General features: G+C 33.2%; 1 protein-coding gene across 7 annotated transcripts in view; it reads right to left on the bottom strand.

Moving 5' to 3' along the window:
* Positions 1 to 72: 72 nt before the first annotated feature.
* The window catches only part of tho2 (THO complex subunit 2-like protein), a 52782-nt gene continuing 32098 nt past the window's right edge, over positions 73 to 20756 (bottom strand). For 3 of the 7 annotated variants that reach the window (XR_011951785.1, XR_011951788.1, XR_011951787.1), the window contains exons 19-23: positions 6603 to 6755; positions 6472 to 6532; positions 6241 to 6332; positions 1544 to 4347; positions 73 to 252 (exon numbers count right to left, since the gene is read on the bottom strand). Coding sequence is in view for 1 of the 7 variants with exons in the window: in XM_072542507.1 (XP_072398608.1) it covers positions 4261 to 4347; positions 6241 to 6332; positions 6472 to 6532; positions 6603 to 6755 (393 nt within the window). In the remaining 6 variants the exon portion in view is untranslated. Of the gene's footprint in view, positions 253 to 1543; positions 4348 to 6213; positions 6333 to 6471; positions 6533 to 6602; positions 6756 to 20756 lie in introns of all 7 variants that reach the window. The other 4 variants (XR_011951789.1, XR_011951790.1, XR_011951786.1 and 1 more) reach the window with 4 other exon arrangements.

Below are 20756 nucleotides of genomic sequence, written 5' to 3'. Positions count from 1 at the left end.
TCATTTTATAGCAAATTCATTTTCCCATCTCTGAAAAATTAATAAATAGAAAGGATAAAATAAAAAACAGTGTTTTTCTTAATAAATCTTTTAATTACATAAAAAATAATTACACCTACTGCTTCTTCGTACAACATTCATAAAATTATTCACCACAAAATAGAGACATGTGTCTTCTTTTTATGCTCGTGCATTGTTGGCTATCTTCTTTTGTTTTCGGAACTCCGTCTAGTAAGATATGTTAAGAAAAATCTAAAAAACGTTGTATTGGTATTTAAACTAAAATAATAAGTTTTAAATAGTAAAGAGGTTTTTTTCTTAAAACATATCAGAAATATAAGTAAGAAGCGTAGTAAAGAAGTAAAATACTGCTCTATATTTGTATCTAAGATAAAAATATTGTAACCTGGTTGCGTGTGTACGAGGGTTATGAAAAAACTTCTCGGATGATTTAGTAAAATTATTTTTTTTTAAACATAAGAAGTAGAAATCCGTATGAGCGTAAACAAGTAAAAAAGTGTTCTATGTTTGTGTCTAATTTAAAATTATTTAAATCTAGAGGTGTATATACGAGGGTCATGAAAAATTTCTCGGTATGGGTGGTAAAAAATGAGTTTTTTCAAAAATATAAGAAACAGAAGCATGTAACAAGGCAAATAAATAACAACTTAAATATATTTGTATCTAAAATAAGAATACTGAAACTCATAGGGGTATCGAAGAAGTCAATGTGAAAATTTCTCCTTTTGATCGTTAAAAAATGAGTTTTTTTTTATCAAAAATATGAGGAAAAAGCACATACGTACACAAGCAAATAAAAAAGTGTTCTACATTTGTATCTGAATTTAAGTTTCTAAAATCCAGAGGTATATATACAAGGGCAATGAAACATTTCTTGGCGTGGGTAGTAAAAAATAAGTTTTTTCAAAAACGTAACCAACAAAAGCATGTGACAAGGCAAATAAATAAATAAAAAATATATTTCTCATCGAAAATAAAAATACTACAGCCCAGAGGCGTATATAAGAGGTTAATGTGAAATTTTCCCGTTTTGGTTGACAAAAAAATGAGTTTTTTCAAAAACATGAGGAATAGAAGCATTTGAGGACATAAACAAGTGTTCTACATATACATCTACATTAAATTATTTAAACACATACGTGTATGTACGTTTAAAACAAAAATACTAAAACCCAGAGGTGGATGTATGAGATTCAAGTGAAAACTTCTCAGTTTGGTTAGTAAAAAACTAGTTTTTTTTAATATGACGAATTATATGACGCAAGCAAACAAGTAAACGTTTATATTTACAGTGCTACCTCGACATCGATATACGAGCGCCCCAATATACGAGTGTTTTGAGATACGAGCCGCGGAGCGAACGATATTTTGCTTTGAGATGAGAGCAAGATTTGAGGAATCCGTTTTTATGGACTCGCCATAAAGATCATTTTACGAGTCTGTACGTGACTATTACTTGGACCGACAAATTAAATGGTCATTGGAAGTTAAATCCGACAAAAATTCGGATTCTAATCTAAACCATATTGCACTCTCGATGTCGGTGTAATTTACACTGTGTAAATTTTTACTATAGACCTCAGTCTGTCTGCTTTGCATGTTTCCCTCATTTTCGAAGTATTGTTGATAAGTTGGGTTCGTGTTTTGTGCTTTTTGTACATTACAATATTACATTTATTTTTACAACCATGGGTTTGAAGAAGAAGATGATGTCTACTGAACTAAAACGTGAAATCATTGAAAAACATGAGCAAGGTGTACGAGTAACTGATTTGCGAGGATGTACGGGCGTACCACATCAATGATATATACTCTACTTAAACGGAAGGAGGTGATAAATGGTATAATGCCAGCTAAGGGCGTTACAATAATTTCTAAGCTCCGTATGAAAATATGGAGAAACTGCTAATGGTGTGGGTGACAGAGAAGTAGCTTCAAGGAGGAACCTTAACACAAAGCATCATAATTATATGAGAAGGCACGAGCGATTTACGAAGATTTTCTGAAGCAGATCCCACACACTTCCACAAATAATGAATCGGAAAACTCGTTTATAGTCAGTCGGCGCTATTTTGATAACCTTAGAAAAAGGACCGGCGTTCACTCCGTCGTCAGGCATGGTGAGGCAGCAAGTTCGGCTGTGATAGCAGCTGAGGTTTACATCAAAACGTTTTTCGAACTGATAGAAGCCAAATAATACATCCTCCAGCAAGTCTTCAACTGTGACGAGACAGAGGAGAAGACGATGCCAGGTCACAAATCTATGAAAGCTAGATTACCTCTATTACTTTGCGCCAATGCGAATGGCGACCTTAAAATCTAACCTCTTCTAGTGTACCATTCAGAACATCCCAGAGCCTTTAAGTCACATAAGATTTTAAAAGAAAAACTGCCAGTTATGTGGAGGGCAAATCCAAAGGCGTAGGTCACCAGGAAATTCTTTGTGGAGTGGATAAACCTGGTGTTCTTTTAAAAATTGTCTACAGCAAAACAACCTATCCATGCAAATCCTTCTTGTCTTCGATAATGTCCCTTCTCACCCACCAAACCTCGAAGACGATTTACTCCAAGAGTTCAAGTTTATAAAGATTCTCTACCTATCACCCAATAGCACTCCTATCTTGCATCCCATGGATCAGCAAGTGATTTCTAATTTTAAGAAGTTGTATAACAAGAATGAAGAACACAAACCTTACCTTTCGAGAATTCTGAGCAGGCCTGGCTACGTGTTACAGCAAAGACCTTAACTTCTGCATGGAAGAAGCTGTGGCCTGGGGCTATAGATGAAAGGGTCCGCGAAGTACTGGAACCCGAAGTGTCAGTGGTAGATAAGATTGTTTCTCTTGGAAAATCCATGGGTCTAGAGGTAGATGAAAGAGATGTGAACGAACTTGTCAAGGAACAGTCTCAGGAGCTGACAACCGACGAACTACATTCGCAGCAGCATACGGTGGGGCAACGAAAAATTAGTTTTGAAGAAGAGCCAGAATTGGAAGACGTTGTTTCTATAAGAGATATAAAGGAGATCCTGGGAATGTGGGAGAAAGTTGCAGAGTTCCTGGATTAAATCACCCCGAAAAAGTTACAACTGGTCGTGCATCGGTGTTGTTCAACGAAACTTACCTAACACATTTGCAGGTGAAAATGAGCAAAGTATGACGAAAAAGGCGAAGACCACTGACGAAAATTAAGCGCTTTCGTAAGCACTTTTTCTTATGTTTTTACAGAATATGTATATATTTTGTGTTACTTATAAATAAATGTTTCTTCTTTTAAATACATTTTTCTTATTTAAAAACACTTAACAAAAACAACTAACGTGTTTTTTGGGGAATGGAACGGATCAATGACATTTCAGTTAATTTCAATGGAGAAAATTGCTTTGACATACGAGCAAGATTACGGAACGAATTACCCTCGTATGTCGAGGTACCACTGTATATTGAAATTAAGTAAACTCAAAGGCGTATGCACGCAGTTAATGGGAAAAAATGGGTTTGTTAAGTAAAAAATAGTTTTTTTTTAAATATAGGGAATAGAAGCACGTAAAGACATAAACAAGTAAAGTATTATTCTATAGTTGTATCTAAAATAAAAATACTAAAATCCGAGTTGTATATACGAGGGTAATATGAAAATTTTTCCGTCTACATAATAAAAATTTCAAAAATATAGCACATACACGCAATAATAAAGAACGTGACAAAGCTGACGAATAGTTAGTTCTATAGTGAGATGTTCTTTGCTGTCGTTGATGTGTGCCCTCGTAAATAACAGTCATTTTAGTTATGGGCCGAACCGAAAACTTTTCAGTTTGCCCTTGTAAAACATGCACATAAAAATACGCGCTTTATCTAAACAGTGAACGTGATATCTTGTTACAAAGGCTAGATTTTCAACGAATTTATCGCAAAGAAAAATTATAAAAATTTGGCCCAAAAATAGCAAAATTAAATAAAATATAAGGAAATAAATTTATTTTATGGAAGTACAACTAAATATTAACAAACAGGGAACAGATATAGTAGAAAAACAGATAAATATAGAAAAGATAGGTCGCAAATAATAATAAAAAAAAAAAAATAATTTCAATGTTAACAAAGAAGAGACGCTATAACTTGTTTCGTTTGGGGAAACAACAAAAGCAAAATATTGAAAAATATCCAAACTTTTTGGCAAACATACTCTTCTTGTTGTCTCATCCCACTGCTGTTTCTTATGGATACACATACATAAATACTAAACATTGTATAAAAAAGGATATTGTTTTTCTCGTGGCTCAGATTTCTCGTTCGATCGATCTCGCTGCTGGTACGGCGAAATATCCTACAAATTATAAAAATTAGTTTAAATTGCCTTTTTCAATTGAACGATACAGTATATTAATTAATTTACTAAGTGCACAGTTAATATTCAAGGTTAATATAGTATATTGGATAAATATATGGACTAATAAAACGCCTGGTCACTATTTTGTGAGAGAAATGTCATTAAAGGTTTGCAAAAAACTGTTTCCCGAAATATTCCACTAAAAAATCTGACCCAAAATTGATTTACCTAAATATTCCACCAAAAAACTTAAGTAAAAATTATTTACTTGAATGATACAGTATATTAATTAATTTAAGTGTACAGTTAATATTCAAAATTATTATAGTATATTGGATAAATAGATGGACTAATAAAACGCCTGGTCACCATTTTGTGAGAGAAATGTCATTAAAGGTTTACAAAAAACTGTTTTCAGAAATATTCCACTAAAAAATCTGACCCAAAATTGATTTAACTAAATATTCCACCAAAAAACTTAAGTAAAAATTATTTACTTTCATATTTCTCCTGAAAATTTACAATTACTAATGAAGCTCTTATTTAGATGTTTGTGAATAAAATACCATTAGAGATTGAGAAAAAATTATTTTACCTAATTATTCCAACAATATTCTCCGAGAAAACGAACGGAACATCATATACTTAAATATTTCCACCAAAAAATTACTTGATTTGCCTAAATATTTCCAAAAAACTTACAATTCTCAAGAAAACATACAATTACTTTTCTCCCATCACTAAACCTCCTATTCAGATTTTGTAAGCAAAAAAACAAAGAGATATTGAGGAAAAATATATTTACCTAATTATTCCACCAAAGCCTTTTAGAAAATCGATTTCTCTAAATAAATGTCCTTCCAGAAAACCTATACGCACTTTTCTATCATCACTAATGAAGTGGTTATTCAGATTTTGTAAGCAAAATACTACGGAAAATTGAGAAAAAAATTGATTTACCTGATTATTCCATCAAAAAGGATTTTTGAAAAATCGATTTTTCTAAATATTCTCCCAGAAAATGAACGGAAAGTTGATTTACCTAAATATTCCACCAAAAAACTTACGGATAATTTATATGACTAAATACTTTTACTTTTACATTTTTACTGAAACACTGCCAGCAAAAAATTTACGGAAAATTGTTATGACTAAATATTTTCCAAAAAAAACGTCTAATTAATTTACCTATTTGATCAAAAATTGACGGATAATGAATTTGGCTAAATATTCGCCCAGGAAACATACCACTACTTTTCGATCATCAATAATAAAGCGCCTATTCAGATTTTGTAAGAAAAAATACCACGAGATATAGAGAAAAAATTGATACCTAATTATTCCACCAAAAACTTATTGGAAAATCGATATCTATAAAAATTCTCCCAGAAAACGTACAGACAAACGAAGAGAAAAAATGTATTTGCCTAATTATTCCACCAAAGGATTTTTTAAAAATCAATTTCCCTCAATATTCTTCCAGAAAACGTACGGGAAGTTGAGTTACTTAAATACTTTACACCAAAAAACTCACAGAAAATTGATTTGACTAAATATTTCCCAAAAAAACTTATGTCAAGTTGATTTACAACCACTTATCTATCATCACTAAAAAAGCTACACTATTCAGATTAGTATAGCAAAATACCATGAGAAATTGAGAAAACATTGATTTACGTGAATATTCCACCAAAAACTTATGGCAAATTGATTTTATATTCGAAAATAAAATTCATTTCATCACATTTTTGTGAGAAAAATCTGAAAAAGTTAACTGACAAATATTTTAGCTAAATATTCCACCAAAAAGACATCGCTTTATCTAAATATTATCCCAGAAAACTTATGAAAAAATATATTTACCTACAACTCTTTCCAATAGGAACTTACCCTTGCACTCCTGTGGTGCTTCTCTCTAACATGGATGGAAGGTTCAACAATTTCACCGTTCGAACTTCTGTTTGGAGATACCATTTTGGAAGCTAGAAGAAAATTAATGACAGCTATATTTATTTTGTATCATCTTGACAACTGGTTAGCTTGCCCAGTGTAACTTTTACGTATATATCCATTCACAGAGAAAGCAAACAATAATTTTATACAAATAGTATCTACATTTACCTTTATCTTCGTCTCTTCTTCGTTTCATTTCGAATTGCTGAAGAGCTTCCTCCATTCGGTCCTAAAACATAAACGTAATATTCATTTTTGGTGATGAGTCATTTACGAATAAGGCTTACGATACTACTCACCCTCTTCCTTCCCAGCTTCCTTTCTTTCCTCATCTCTTTTTCTTCTTCGCTCATCTTATCCCTTTTATCTTTAAGCTTGCTCGATCTTTCTCGTTTCTCAGTCTTTTCTTGAAATTGCTCGGAATTCGATTTCCGCTCATCGTGTTTGGAATTCTGCAATAAAATACAACAAGATAGTGTACAAGGTCTACTTTAGTACAAAGATGTTAGAAATAAAAGAAAAAGGAAATAAGTGATGGATTCGACCGTTACTTGATGGAAATTCATTTTATCTAACAATAAAACACAAAACTTTTGTTTTAAAAACTTCCACACAATCTTTCTTAGTTATTTTGATCATTCATCTGCAATTATATAATTATATCTGTATTTTTTAATTTGTTAATTTCTATAGATTCTAATAAGCTTAAGGCCTTTATTTTAAATGTGAATAATTTAAAATTGGTCTTTAAAAGAATGATTATGATCTAGAAGGTGAAGTGCGTATGTAAAATCTGTTTTTCTATTATTGAAAGCCCCTTTGTATTCTACTATACTGTTACGAAAGATTTATCCCACATAGGAAAAGTCCATTGACGAAAAAGAAGAAGTAGTTCGAGAACATTCAAGATGACATCGAAAATTCTTGAATGTTCTCGAACTACTTCTTCTTTTTCGTCAATGGACTTTTCAATACGTTTGTTAAAGATTCTACCAGTTTGTCCGATGTAATTTTTTGGGCAGTTGCCACATTTAAGTTTGTATACACCACTATGCTTTTTATTTTGGCTCTTGTTGTTTTTAATATATTTGCTTAGGTTGTTGTTTGTTCTCAAAGCTGGTGTTACTCCATTCATTTTTGTGTTTGCCTATTTTTGTTGATATCTCGCTTGTATATGTAATCGAGCAGAAGTTACTGGGTTCATTCTCTGGTGGTGGATATACTAATTACAAAAACAACAAGAAGTAGAAGTTAGTATTTCCGCCTTCATAGAAAAAACTCTTTCTGCTATATAACATATACAGGCAAGGTATAAACAAAATAGCCAAACACAAAAAATAAATGAATAACATTAGCTTTCAGAAAAAACAACAACTTAAGTAATATATTAAGATCAAGAGCCAAAAGAAAAAGCACTTACATAATGGTGTATACAAACTTAAATGTCAAAAACTTACATCGGTCAAACTGGCAGAACTTTTAACAAAAGTATAGCAGAACATAATGAGAATTCAATAGTAGAAAAAATACAGATATAATTATATAATAAAAAAACACAGATATAATTCTGAATGACCAACTTAAGACAAACAGTTCTCTCCTCCCCAATTTAATCAACTGAATACTATAAAGTGTAAATGCATACCAAAAATAGATCACTTGGGAAAACCACTCTGCCGAAACAGCTGTAGTGATAATAAATTATAATAAATTTTGAGGAAGTGTTGAAAATAAAGGCTTTCAGTATTTCATTTTTAGATAAAAAGGAAATATTTTATCATTTATATTCAACTTAAATATTGACTGTTTAGTGGATATCCCGTGAAAAATATTTTTTAGTTTTTCTCAACTGTGCAGTTAAAACGTTATTCTAAATTTAAACGCTCTACGGAATGGGGATTTGTTCATCCCAGATACCTACGGTATGTTCTTTGAGAACACGTTGCGCATACAATCAGTGCTAGAGGTGGGTGGTTTTAGCTGGTAAGGCCGTGAATTCTGGGCAGGACCTCCTCTAGATGGAAAATGCATGGGGATGGTGACATTTTCCCTGAATTCAGCTCATAACGGATCATCCCTAGCGGGTTATTAAGAGATTTTCACTAAAACCTAGCTGTTTGATGTTCCCTAGGCTATGTCGCAATGACACCAGTTGGTGAAATTCCGTTTCACCCGGTATAGATTTTAGACCATGCCGATATTGCGATTCTTAGAAGGAATAACGAAGAAAGGTATTTAACGGTTCTTTGGGTCAAAAACCACGTGGCTAGCCGCTTGCATGCTCGCAAATAATTCTCTTCGCTTATTAGTACATTGCATTTAAAACTAGGTAGTTCGCATAGCATTATTATTTCATATATATTATTAAATCAATCATTGATAGTACTTAGTGTTTCCTAAAACCGCAGTTATAAGTTAAATTCTGTCATTCAAACCAGCAGTGTTGTCACTAGTTCATTTTTAACATAGAAATGACAATTCCACTAAGCAGTTATTCTTGTAATTAGATAAAATAGTGAAATTAACCTCAGTGACGTGTAGTGAAATAACCCACAACACACGTTACCGGACAATACCACGAAAATATTCGATATACATTCTACATATGAACGTTACTTAATGTCTAGCTAAAATCAGAAATTGCTATTTAATCGCTAGGCTGGTGGTCCTTCAATTCTTCTCTCTATGCCCTTTACACCATATTGTTGGTCCTTCGAGCCGGATTAAGAGCACTACTTTATTTTTTACGTCAAAGACAGGCTGGTTGTTTTCTGTTATTGTTTGTTATTAGTATTATATTAGTAGGTATTGATTTTTTATCAATATCAGTTTCTGTATATTTTTATGTAAAGCAAACAAACTTTATTATACGTAAAATATTATTTTATGCAATATTTTTCGTACAGCTTTAATAAGACTGTTTTGTTTTATATTTGTTTATTGTGAATTTTCCTGTTAACGTTTGTTTGTTATCTAGCAAGAGATACGGTGTATTATTTTCCGCTGATTAATCTGTGAGCACAGCACTATACCAATAAAGATTGTAGTTGTTATTTTCAAGCATAGTTTCAGAGTGGTTTTGATAATAAGAGAGATGGTTGATTCGAAGAAGTTCCAGTTTGTTGGATAGTTCTTAATGTAGTATATTTGCTACAGAGTCATGCCGTTCTTTATAATCAGTTGTGACAAATGCTTGACAGACCCTAGTAAGATGTTGGATGGCTTCTTGAGCTAAACAACTACACAGACATTTGAGGTTTTTTTTTAACTATATTTGAGGTAGTTTGTTGGAATTACTTGGACTTGTATTGTTAACACAGTATTTGCTGTCTGCTTTAGGATGACGCTAACGCAGAGGGGGCATTTTAGGGGGGAATGTTCAGTATTCTAAGTCAAGAAATTTTTAGTAAAACATTCCTAACTGTCGATTTTGACAAACAATTATTAATAAGTAAAAGGTTATTTGTACCACAGTACCTTGTAAAATAGTAGGCTTTGAAAAAAATGACAGTTTTCATATTATTATCTTTTTAATTGTAATTTGAAAATTTCCTGGACAATTTGAAAAACAAACGGAAAAATCTTAAAGGGATTAAATACAAAAAATCAACTATCGACAACGGTTAAAATAACAAAAATTAGTTATTTGGGGCATTTGCTAAGTCCAGAAAAGTGTTAAATTCAAGAATAATATAAAATGGCTAGAGAAGCGTTAAAAAGAACACTGCGAAATGAATAGAAGAGCATTAAAAATTGTTGAAAGCATCGAAGGACCGTTGATAAAGTATTATAAATTATGCTGAATAAACAGCGTAAAATTCTGCCAAAAATGCGTTGTGAACCTATGAAAAGGCGTTAAAAATCGTTAAAACTATCGAAGAAGCGTTGTTAAAGTGCTATGAACGTCCCTAAAAATTATAAAATCAATGAAAGGACACAAAACGGTGCAAAACACTACAAAAATGGGAAGTAAAACTCTAAAAGTGGCGTTAAAAACTGTTAAAAATAGTTAAAAATATCAAAGAAGCCTTGTCAAATTGTTATGAACATCTAAAAATCGTCAAAAAGCATTAAAGCAATTAAAGAAAATGTAAATGGGACAAAGAGAATTTAACACTGTCAAAAATGCGTTGTAAACTGTTAAAAATCGTTATAACTATCGAAGAAGCGTTGTCAAAGTGCTATGAAAGTGTAAAAGTCGTTAAAAAGTATTAAAGCAATGAAAAATAGCAATGTAAACGGGACAAAAGGCGATAAACACTTCAAAAATGCGTTGTAAGACTGCAAAATGGCATTAAAACTGTTAAAAATGGTTAAAACTATTTAAGAAGCGTTGTCAAAGAGCTAAAAACGTTTATAAGTCGTTAAAGTCCATTAAAGCAATAAAAGAACAATAGAAATAGGACAAAAACCGCATTAAACACTGCAAAAATGCATTGTAAAACTGCAAAATGAAATTACTGACTGTTAAAAATCGTTAAGACTACCGAATAAGCGTTGTAAAAGTGATAAACTTCTAAAACTTGTTAGAAAGTAATAAAATAACGATGTAAATGGGACAACAGGGATTTAACACTCTCAAAAATGCGTTGTAAACTGTGAAAAGCTGTTAAAAATTGTTAAAAACATCGAATGAGCTTTATTAATGTGCTATAAACATCTAAAAGGTGTTATAAAGCATTGAAGCAATAAAAGAATAATGTGAATGGATCAAAAAAGCGTTAAACACCGTCAAAATGCGTTGAAAAAACTGTGAAAAGGCGTTAAAAACTGTTAAAACTATCGAAAAATCGTTGTCAAAGTGCCATAAATGTCCAAAACTCGTTAGAAAGCAATAAAATAACAATTTAAACAGGACAACACGGCGTTAAATCTGTTAAAATGCGTTGTAAAACTGTTAAAAGTCAATAAAAATATCAAAGAATCGTTGCCAAAATGCTATACATGACTAAAAGTTGTTATTAGAGCGTGAAAGAACATGTAAAAGTGATAGAAAAGAAGTAAAGTGCCGCAAATGTGTTAGAAAACTGTGAAAAAATGTTGAAAACTTTAAAAATCGTTAAAGCAGTGAAATAACAATGTAAAATGGATAGAAGAGCATTAAAAACTGTTAAAAATCGTTTAAGATATCGAAAAAGCAAAGGAATAAAAAAAAAACTGTAAACAAGATAAAAAAACGTTTAACAACTATTGGAAAACTGTGAAAAGGCATTGAAAACTGTTAAAACTAAAATATGCTATCAACGTCTAAAAATTAAACGTTAAAAAGTAATAAAACAGTTAAATAACAATCTAAAAGAAATATAAAAGCATTAAACAGTGTAGAATATGCGTTGAAAAAAGTGAAGAATCATTGAAAACTGTTAAAAAACCCATCAAAGCTACAATGTATGATAAACCTATATAAAATGCTATAATCGCCTAAAAATTGTTAAAAAGCATTAAAGCAGTGATAGAAGAGATAGAAAAGCGTTAAATACTGTTGAAGTTGTGTTGGAGAACTGTGAAAAGGATTGAAAACTGTTAAAAAACGACCAAAGTAGGGAAAGAACAATGTAAAAGAAATAGAAACGCATTAAACAGTGTCGAATATGCGTTTAACAATTACGAAGAAGAATTGAAAACTGTTAAAAAAACAACCAAAGCACCAAAAATGTATTATAATCTTTTAAAAATGTTAAAAAAACATTTTAGTGAAATAACAATGTAAAACGGATAGAAAAGCGTTAAACAATGTCGAGGATGTGTTGTAAAACTATGAGAAAGCTTTGAAAAGTGTTAAAAAATATTCAAAGCACCCGAAATGTGCTATAAACGTCTAAAAATAGTTAAAAATCATTAAAGCAATAAAAGAATAATGTAACAGAGATAAAAAAGCGTTAATTAATCGCATTATCTTTATTTCGCCCAGAGCTTCTTTAGCTGAGTCTAAGAGGTTTGCTTTAATTTTTGCCCAGTTTTCCTCGACTTCATCGCCTTGAATGATATCTGTTTCTGCATTTTTCTGCTGTTCTTTTTTGGTATAAAAACCTTGTGGTGTATTCTGCAATTATATTTTTGTGATATATATTATGTTTTCATTAGGATTTTGCACAATAGTAGCTTATGATTGCTTCCTATCTCTGTCGATGTTAGGTTAGTGCACTTGCATCCAAAATTTACGGATTATTCATTTGTCCGTCAGAAAATCACTGTTTTATATGATGTAAATGTTTGTATGTGTGTAGAGTGTTCCTGTTTAGTGAACGCGTGCTGTGTGTCGCATATGCATTGCGTATGATAGAGAATGGTGTGTATACTGGGTTTGCTATTTCGCTATTGTTGGTGACTTCTTCTTTAAGTATTGGCAACCGTAGCCCGTTGCATTCTGCTGATGGATTTTTTGAGTGAAAACTGTTGTTTTGTATTTCTAATTGTACAGTGGACATTATATGGACCCAGAAATACTTTGCACCATACACAAAAAAGGAGATATCTTTGAATGCTATAACCACAGATGAATTACGCTTTTAAATGCAACGTATAAAAAAATATTTTCAATTTTTCAATTGAGTAGGCCCTGAGGATAGACCTAAGAGTATTGGTTGTTTTGAAACGTCAATAAACGTATTTTAACCTTTAATTGTCGCTTATTCCCATTTAAATAGTAATTACTTTAACAGGCCACAAGAAAATAGCTTCAGAACAATGTTGTTGTACTTATTTCATATCATTTTTAATTGTTCTGATAAGTCCTTCACATATGGTACTGTTGTCATCCCTGAGTCCCTTTTTGTGAATGTTTCTGGGTTGCCTGTTGTGTTTTGTTGAATTCTTTTGATTATCTTCTGGAATTCCTTGTTTATAAATGACAATGGGTAGGTTAGAACCGTTGTTAATAGGTTTTTTTCTTCTTGAAAAGCCTTTTTCTTAGAGCAGGTGTTTTGGGATCTATCGTATAATGATTGAATGATTCCTTTTTTGATGTTTACGTTATGGTTTGAGTGGTAGTTTAAATATCTGTTGGTTTGGGTTGGTTTTCTGTAGACTTTGGTTGCATACCTTGTATCTTCTTTTGTGTTTGGCACATCTAGAAAAGGTAGTGAATTATTATTTTCCTTTTCCAATTTGTTTTCACAATTTCAAATAACACCTGACAGACTACCAAAGAAGAATATTGACACCACACTACAGTAGGACTCCACATTTATATAGGGTGACAAAAATTCACAACGATAACATACCCCTCAGACCAATCTGCAGTAGCATGGGTTCTCCTTGCAGCAAACTGTCTAAGTTTCTCCTACACATAATACAACATCATACATAAAAACTCACAACAATTCCTACAAAAACCAACAGAAATAGATTACAATTACAACAACACGCTAGTCAGTTTTGATATCACCAGTCTTTTCACCAATGTGCCATTGGAAAAACTTAAGAACCTGGAAAATAATAAGAGGAAAATTAGAGAGAGACGATAGGTTGACAACAAAAACCACATTGAATGTATAAGCTGTCATGGAGCTATTAACACTATGCATCATCATTCAATCTTCGCTTATCCACTGCTGGACATAGATCTCCCTCATAATTTTCCATCTATTTCGATCTTGTGCCTCTTGCATCCAATTCCTATGACAACGTTTTAGATCGTCAGTCCAACGTGTTGGTGGACGACCTCTGCTTCGGTAGGCATCATCTCTTGGTCTCCATTCCAGTATCTCTTGGTCTCCAACACTATGCATAGATAATACTTATTTCCAACTTGACGATGATTTTTACAAGCAAAACTTCAAATTAGCCGTGGGCTCATCATTATCACCATTATTAGCAGATATATTCATGGAGGATTTTGAACATAACAATGTACATAAACTAGACAAGCAACCCACAATATGGTGGAGACATGTACATGGTATGTTCTCCATTTGGCGTCTTGGACCACAAGCAGAATGCAGCAGGCTATGGTTACCAATACTTAAAGAAGAAGTACACAACATTCTCTATCATACATAATACATATGCAACACACAACACGCGTTCACTAAACAGGAACACTCTACACACATACAAATATTTACAGCACATATTAACAACACTTGCACACTTTGTGTGCAAATAATCAGAGTTTGAATTTTCCATAGGGAAAAGATCCATCCTCGAGTTTTCCAACCAAATGTGGCTGTTGCCTATAACACGGTGGACAATAGTGAATCAATCTCCAATTTTGATGACATGACATAACCTTGTCAACAATCTTGGAGGTTTCATACACCGTTTTTCAACTAAATTTATTTAATACTCTTTTTTTGAGAACGATTTCCGAAGTGAAAATGGAAACGTCTTTTATGAAAATGGAAAATTCTATTAAGAGAAATGTAATTATTGTCATTACAATCGATTGTGGCTTATTCCCATATAAACAGTGCAGAATGAAAATACAGTGGAACTTGAATATTACGGCCTCGGTAGCTACATGATCTCGGTTGTAACGGTTTTATCGGCTAAAGTAAGCCTCGTCTATAGCGTCATAAAATTTTACAGTAAGTTGTCGTTTTTTATTTTATGAAGAATAAAGTGCAATGCGTTTTCGGCATTATTCCTTCCAAGAATGTGAGAAAGCCCGATTATCACTTCTGTGTACTGTTATGTGATTTCTCATTTATCAGTGCCAACCTAACAGTCAAATTTTCTGTTTCAGAAATTTTCGCTACCGTGAAATTGTGTTCGGCTCGTTTTGTATTTAGATTTTAATTCAGTAATTAAGACAAGTTGTGGTACTAAAAGGAAGGCTTTGTCTATTAAAGGTAAAGTGCATGTTAAAGTAGCATTTGAAAGTAGTCGAAAAATTGCTGGTGTATGACTTGTTAATTCGACTGTCGGCTCAATCCTAAAAAACAGACACAATTTTAAAAGCCTTTAATGAAGAGGGAGAAAATGTTAAAACGATTAGGAAGTGCATTCGTGGTGATGTAGATTCAGCTCTTCTCAAATGGTTCAAGCAGTGTCGCAGTTCTGATATTCCTGTGTCCGGGCCACTTTTAAAGGAGAAAGCTACAGAGTTCGGAAAACTGTTTGGTGAAGATTTCACACACTCTAACGGATGGCTAGATCAGTTTAAGGCCTGGCACTCAATTTCCTTCGCGAAAATTGTTGGAGAAGCAAAATGGGTGAATGAGAACGTGGCAGGTAATTGGTTACAAAACACATGGCCACAACTAAGGCGTCCATACAAGGATGAAGATATCTTCAATGCCGATGGTTTTCGTCAAGCTAAATTGACTGTCAAGCTAAATTTTCGTCAAGCTAAAATGAGACATTTGAGATGCTATGTTTTCTCTGTGTTGTTGTACGGGGCGGAGGCATGGACGCTTACAGACACCACTATTAAAAAACTTGAAGCATTTGAGATGTGGCTTTATAGAAGAATGCTGAGAATATCATGGACAGCAAGGATCACGAACAAGGAAGTTCTAGAAAAAATGAAGAAGGAACCAGAGATTGTGTTTACGATCAAACGCATAAAATTGCAATATCTGGGACACGTTATGAGAAATCAGCACCGTTACTCCCTGCTGCAGTCTATATTGCAAGGTAAAGTCAAAGGTAAGCGAGGACCCGGTAGAAGGAGAATATCATGGCTGCGGAATTTAAGAACATGGTTTAAGAAAACCTCAACGGAGCTGTTTCGAGCCGCAGCGAGCAAGGTCATGATTGCCAATATGATTTCCAACACCCGAAACGGATAGGAACCAGAAGAAGAAGAAATTGACTGTGGTTTCTCCCAACGTTCAGGATGTTGACGAGAATGACAAAATACCATTGTCAAAGTGGATACAAAAATTTAATGTAAACCAGGGAGAGTTTGGAACTGATCTTGACTCTTACATTTCAGTAGACGATCAGGTAGAAACATTTCAAGTTTTAAGTGATAAAAAAATTGTGGAACAAGTGCAAAATGTGGAAATGGATGTTGATCAAGATAATGAGGAAGAAGAAGAAGACGGCATTGATTGTCCTACGATCCAAGAAGCTATGAGAGCCGCTGAGACCATATCTAGATTTTACCAGTTCAGGGAGGCATCCACCACTACCAAAAAAGCAGCTCAGATTATTAAGGACACTACAGAAAAACTTTATTTTTCGAAAACGGTTGTGCAGAAGAAAATAACTGACTTTTTTCAGCATTAGAGAACTTTTTCATATACATGATATATTTTATTTCTTATTTTTTTTATCCTAAATGCAACTGTAATAATAAATAATGCTGTAATAAATTTTGCCTCGTTAAAATTTCATTTTTCTCTACCTCTTTTATAACTCTGATATATAGCGTCATTTTTTACTGGACCCTTTAATGACGCTATAACCAAGTTCCACTGTATATTTATTCTGTGGTATTTCGTTTAGTATGAATGCTCTGGATGTGTTGGTAGAAGCTTTCCCTTGTAGTTACTTAGTGCATAAATTGCTATCACATTCGATTTCATCTATTTCCGAAGGAAACAAACAGATTTATAACTTTAATGTGATTGTGATAATAAAGGCTCACGCTGAGTCATATCAAAATCCTTGAAGTACTACTAAATTATGATTGTGTTAATCATACCATGGTGAATCATTTTATAACAAAAGCGTCGATGAAGTACGACTATGGTATAGCATTGTAGAGAATGTGTGATTTACAGTTGTATGGTAGACATACAAAATTATCAATAAATGTTTATTATTCAGTTTTATCATACAGTTAATAACGAGTGAGATTCTGTGTATATAATTGTTAAACGAGTAGGTAAGTATCATTAACTATAATTGCGAAAAAATAATCTTTATTTTAGCTTTAAAATTTTAAACCTTTAAGTAATATATTTAACATAACTAGAACCAATATTTAGTAATTTTTAAAATGTACTTAATACAAGAGCCAACTGTTATTATGTAATTAAAAAATAGTTTGTTTAATACAAGGCGTAGATTAAAAGTTTTGCACAGAGTCATCTAGCGGGAATTACTCGACTTCGTATGTACAAGGCAAACAATTTTTATGATAAAGTCCATTATTCTGTTATTGAGATACCAAAAAAAGTTTTGTGCAAAAATAAGAGGCAGCTATAAGCTTCACATTTTAAAGGTCCTGAAACTGTTTCCTTGTGGCATGTTATTATACCAAAACTTTGGAGGTTATTGTTTTCGAAATTGACGGTGGACTTATTTGCCCTGTAGGCATTTAGTCATGCTTTTAATTAACAATTCTAAGTGTTCTAGTGTTGTACCCTCAGGATGATATCACACTATAATTGTTTTTTGTTTATATACGTGTTTATGTATTATAGTTCATGTATTGTGTGTTGCATATTATGTAATATATATAATTGTAAATGATGTGACTTTCTATTAATCCTCTAACCTTAGTATGTTCTTGTTGCTGAATTCTTATTTCAGTATTGGCAACCAGAGCTTGCTATATCTACAGATGGGTTCGTTACACATCTTTCTTCATTAAGTAAGATGAGAGGTGCTTTGATTTTTCTCTTCATTTCTGTCTCTTTCAATTATTGATGTATCTTTCCATGGTACACTGTGTTTATTTTATACATATCTGTGATTTCTCGAAATCTCTGTTTTGATGTATGTTTCATAGAGTTTATGACATTTAGTGGTCTTGCTATTTCTCATGTAAAGTGTAATATTTCCCTTAATCCTTTTTATGGTGTGGCCATAAAGTGAAGAAGAATGACATAGCATGACATATTATGGGTTATGTAGACAAATGTTGCAGCGTCACAAGCACATAGTTGATAAAATTAGATTATGTACTTTGGTACTATTAAGGTATAAAGCTAAGTATTAAAAGGACAAGTGTTTAATTCACAAAAGTACATCTCCCGCATAGAAATTGTGTGTTGTTAGGTTTGGTTTAGGACAGAATAGATCTCAGTGTACTGGTTGGTTTGAATCTTGTGATGTTTGTGATGTATGTAGTACATTAATATGAAAGATCCTGTAGATTTGCTAAGAATTTTAAATGTGACGCTTACAGCTACCTCCTGTTTTAGTAAATATTATTTTTAGTAACTGATGAAGATAGAACGAACTTTGTCACAAAAGTTGATCATCCTGTATGATTTTAGTAAATTTTGACACTTCCTATGGTAAAATTGACAGATTGAAAATCCAGCACGTGGATTAGCAGCAATACCTCTTTAAAACAATTAGTTTCGTAAACAAATGGAAATCTCAGTGATATATTCCCTGAAATTCCTTACAATTTTACTGATACAAACCAATGGTCGCGCATATTTTTTTTTTAACAAAAAAAAACAACAGAATCGTCGCATCCTATTGAGTCCAGGCAATGCCAACTCCAACACGCCTACTACCTTTCCATCATCATCATCCTTTTGGCTTTACAACCCTGTGTGGGTCCTCTACAGTCGTCCCTATCCGTCGCCTTTCTCCGCAAGCACGTATTCCCATATTTCTCATGTCTTCATCGATGTTATCAAGCAACCTTGTTCTGGGTCTTCCTCTTCTTCTCTGACCAATGGGTATATCAAGGAGCGTTTTTCTAGCTGCGTCATTTGTTCCATCCGCATTACATGTCCTATCCACCTCAGACGTCCTCTCTTAATATGTTTTACGATATCTGGCTCCTGGTATATTCTATAAAGTTCGAAGTTGTATCGTCTTCTCCACACTCAATTGTCATTAACTGCTCCATAGATTCGCCTTAGTCCTTTTCTTTCGAAACATCCTAACATGTTTTCATTATTTTTTGTTAGAGTCCAGGTCTCTGAACCATATATTAGGACTAGGCGTATTATTGTTTTGTAGAGTTTTATTTTTGTATTTCTCGATATAATTGTGGATTTAAGGAGATTGAGCCCAAAATAGCATCTGTTGGCCGTGCAAATTCTGTGGTAGTATTATTTTCAATGTTAAAGCGCTCCCAGGTATACAAATTCGTTCACTGCTTTGTTGACGTAGTTTTCTCTAACGAGTGGTCGTAGGATTTGTGGTTGCGTGCTTATTTTCATATACTTCGTTTTGTTGGTCTTCTTCTTCTTACAGTACCGTCTCCTATCGGAGGTTGGATACCATCACAGAAATCTTTACTTTGTTGGCTGCAGCTCTGAACAACTGTATTGAACTGCACCCATACCACTCCCTTAAATTTCGCAACCAAGAAATCCTCCCACGTCCCACATTTCTCTTTCCCGAGATTTTTCCTTGGATTATGAGTCTAAGCAGAGAGTACTTTTCGCCTCTTATTATGTGTCCCAGATATTCCAGTTTTTTCGTTTGTATGGTTTTTATGACTTCGCATTCCTTCCCCATCTTCAGCAGAACATCTTGATTTGTTACTCTTTCTGTCCATGGTATTTTCCACATTCTCCTGTAACACCACATCTCGAATGCCTCAATGTTTTTGATGTTTATCTTTTTCAGTGTCCAGGCTTCCATACCGTACAGCAGAACGGAGAAAACAGAGCACCTCAACATTCTCGTTCTTAAGTTTATATTTATGTCTCGGCTGCATAGGAACTTTTTCATTTTTGACAAACGATTGTCTAGCTATCTCTATTCGCCTCTTGATTTCTCTTGTCTGGTCATTAGTATTAGTGAAGAAAACCCCTAAATATTTGTAGGACGTAACTCTTTCAACTGGCTGATTATTTATGGTTAAATTCACATTGGTGTATAGCTTCTTTATTACAATCATGAATTTAGTCTTTTTGTTAAAATTAAACCCATTGTTGTAGCTGATTCTTTTAATGCTACATACGCCTCTCGTAGCGTTTTCCGTTCTCCCAACAATATTGATATCACCAGCATAGGCCAGGATTTGCACTGATTTATTATATATTGAACCAGTGGTTGTGATTTGTGACATACATATTACTTTTTCCAGAATCAAATGGAACAGTATACAGGAGAGAGGGTCTCCCTGACGCAGCCATTATTTGTTTTAAAAGGTTCAGACAGTACCTCCTGAATTCGTACTCTACATTCAACTTTACCCAGAGTTAGTTTTATTAAATTTATCAACTGATTTGGTATTCCTAGCTCTTTCATTGCTTAGAACATTTCTCTTCTATTCACAGAGTCGTAGGCTGCTTTGTAGTCTATGAATATGTGATGAGTATCAATGCCATATTCCAGTGTTTTTTCCAAAATTTGTTTCAGGGTTGCAATCTGATGAATTGTCGATTTACCACCTCTGAAACCAGCCTGGCTTTCTTCATTTACATTTTGATTCAAGATGTTGGTGATGTTTTCCGAGTACCGTTTTGCAATTGTCGCATCTTTCAGCTTTCTAACATCCGAGACTAAGAAAGTCGATTTTGATGGGTTATCGTACACATAATTCTAACTTGATACCGGGTGTAATAATAAGCTACGAGGTAACACTTTTAAAATGTCATATGAGACGGTAGAAGCATAACAAATCTTATTTCTGTGTCTGT

The sequence above is a fragment of the Diabrotica undecimpunctata genome, chromosome 9, assembly GCF_040954645.1.
Source record: "Diabrotica undecimpunctata isolate CICGRU chromosome 9, icDiaUnde3, whole genome shotgun sequence".
Classification (NCBI taxonomy): Eukaryota; Metazoa; Arthropoda; class Insecta; order Coleoptera; family Chrysomelidae; genus Diabrotica; species Diabrotica undecimpunctata.
Note: the sequence above shows the minus strand (reverse complement) of the source record. Positions and strands in the feature narration are given on the sequence as shown.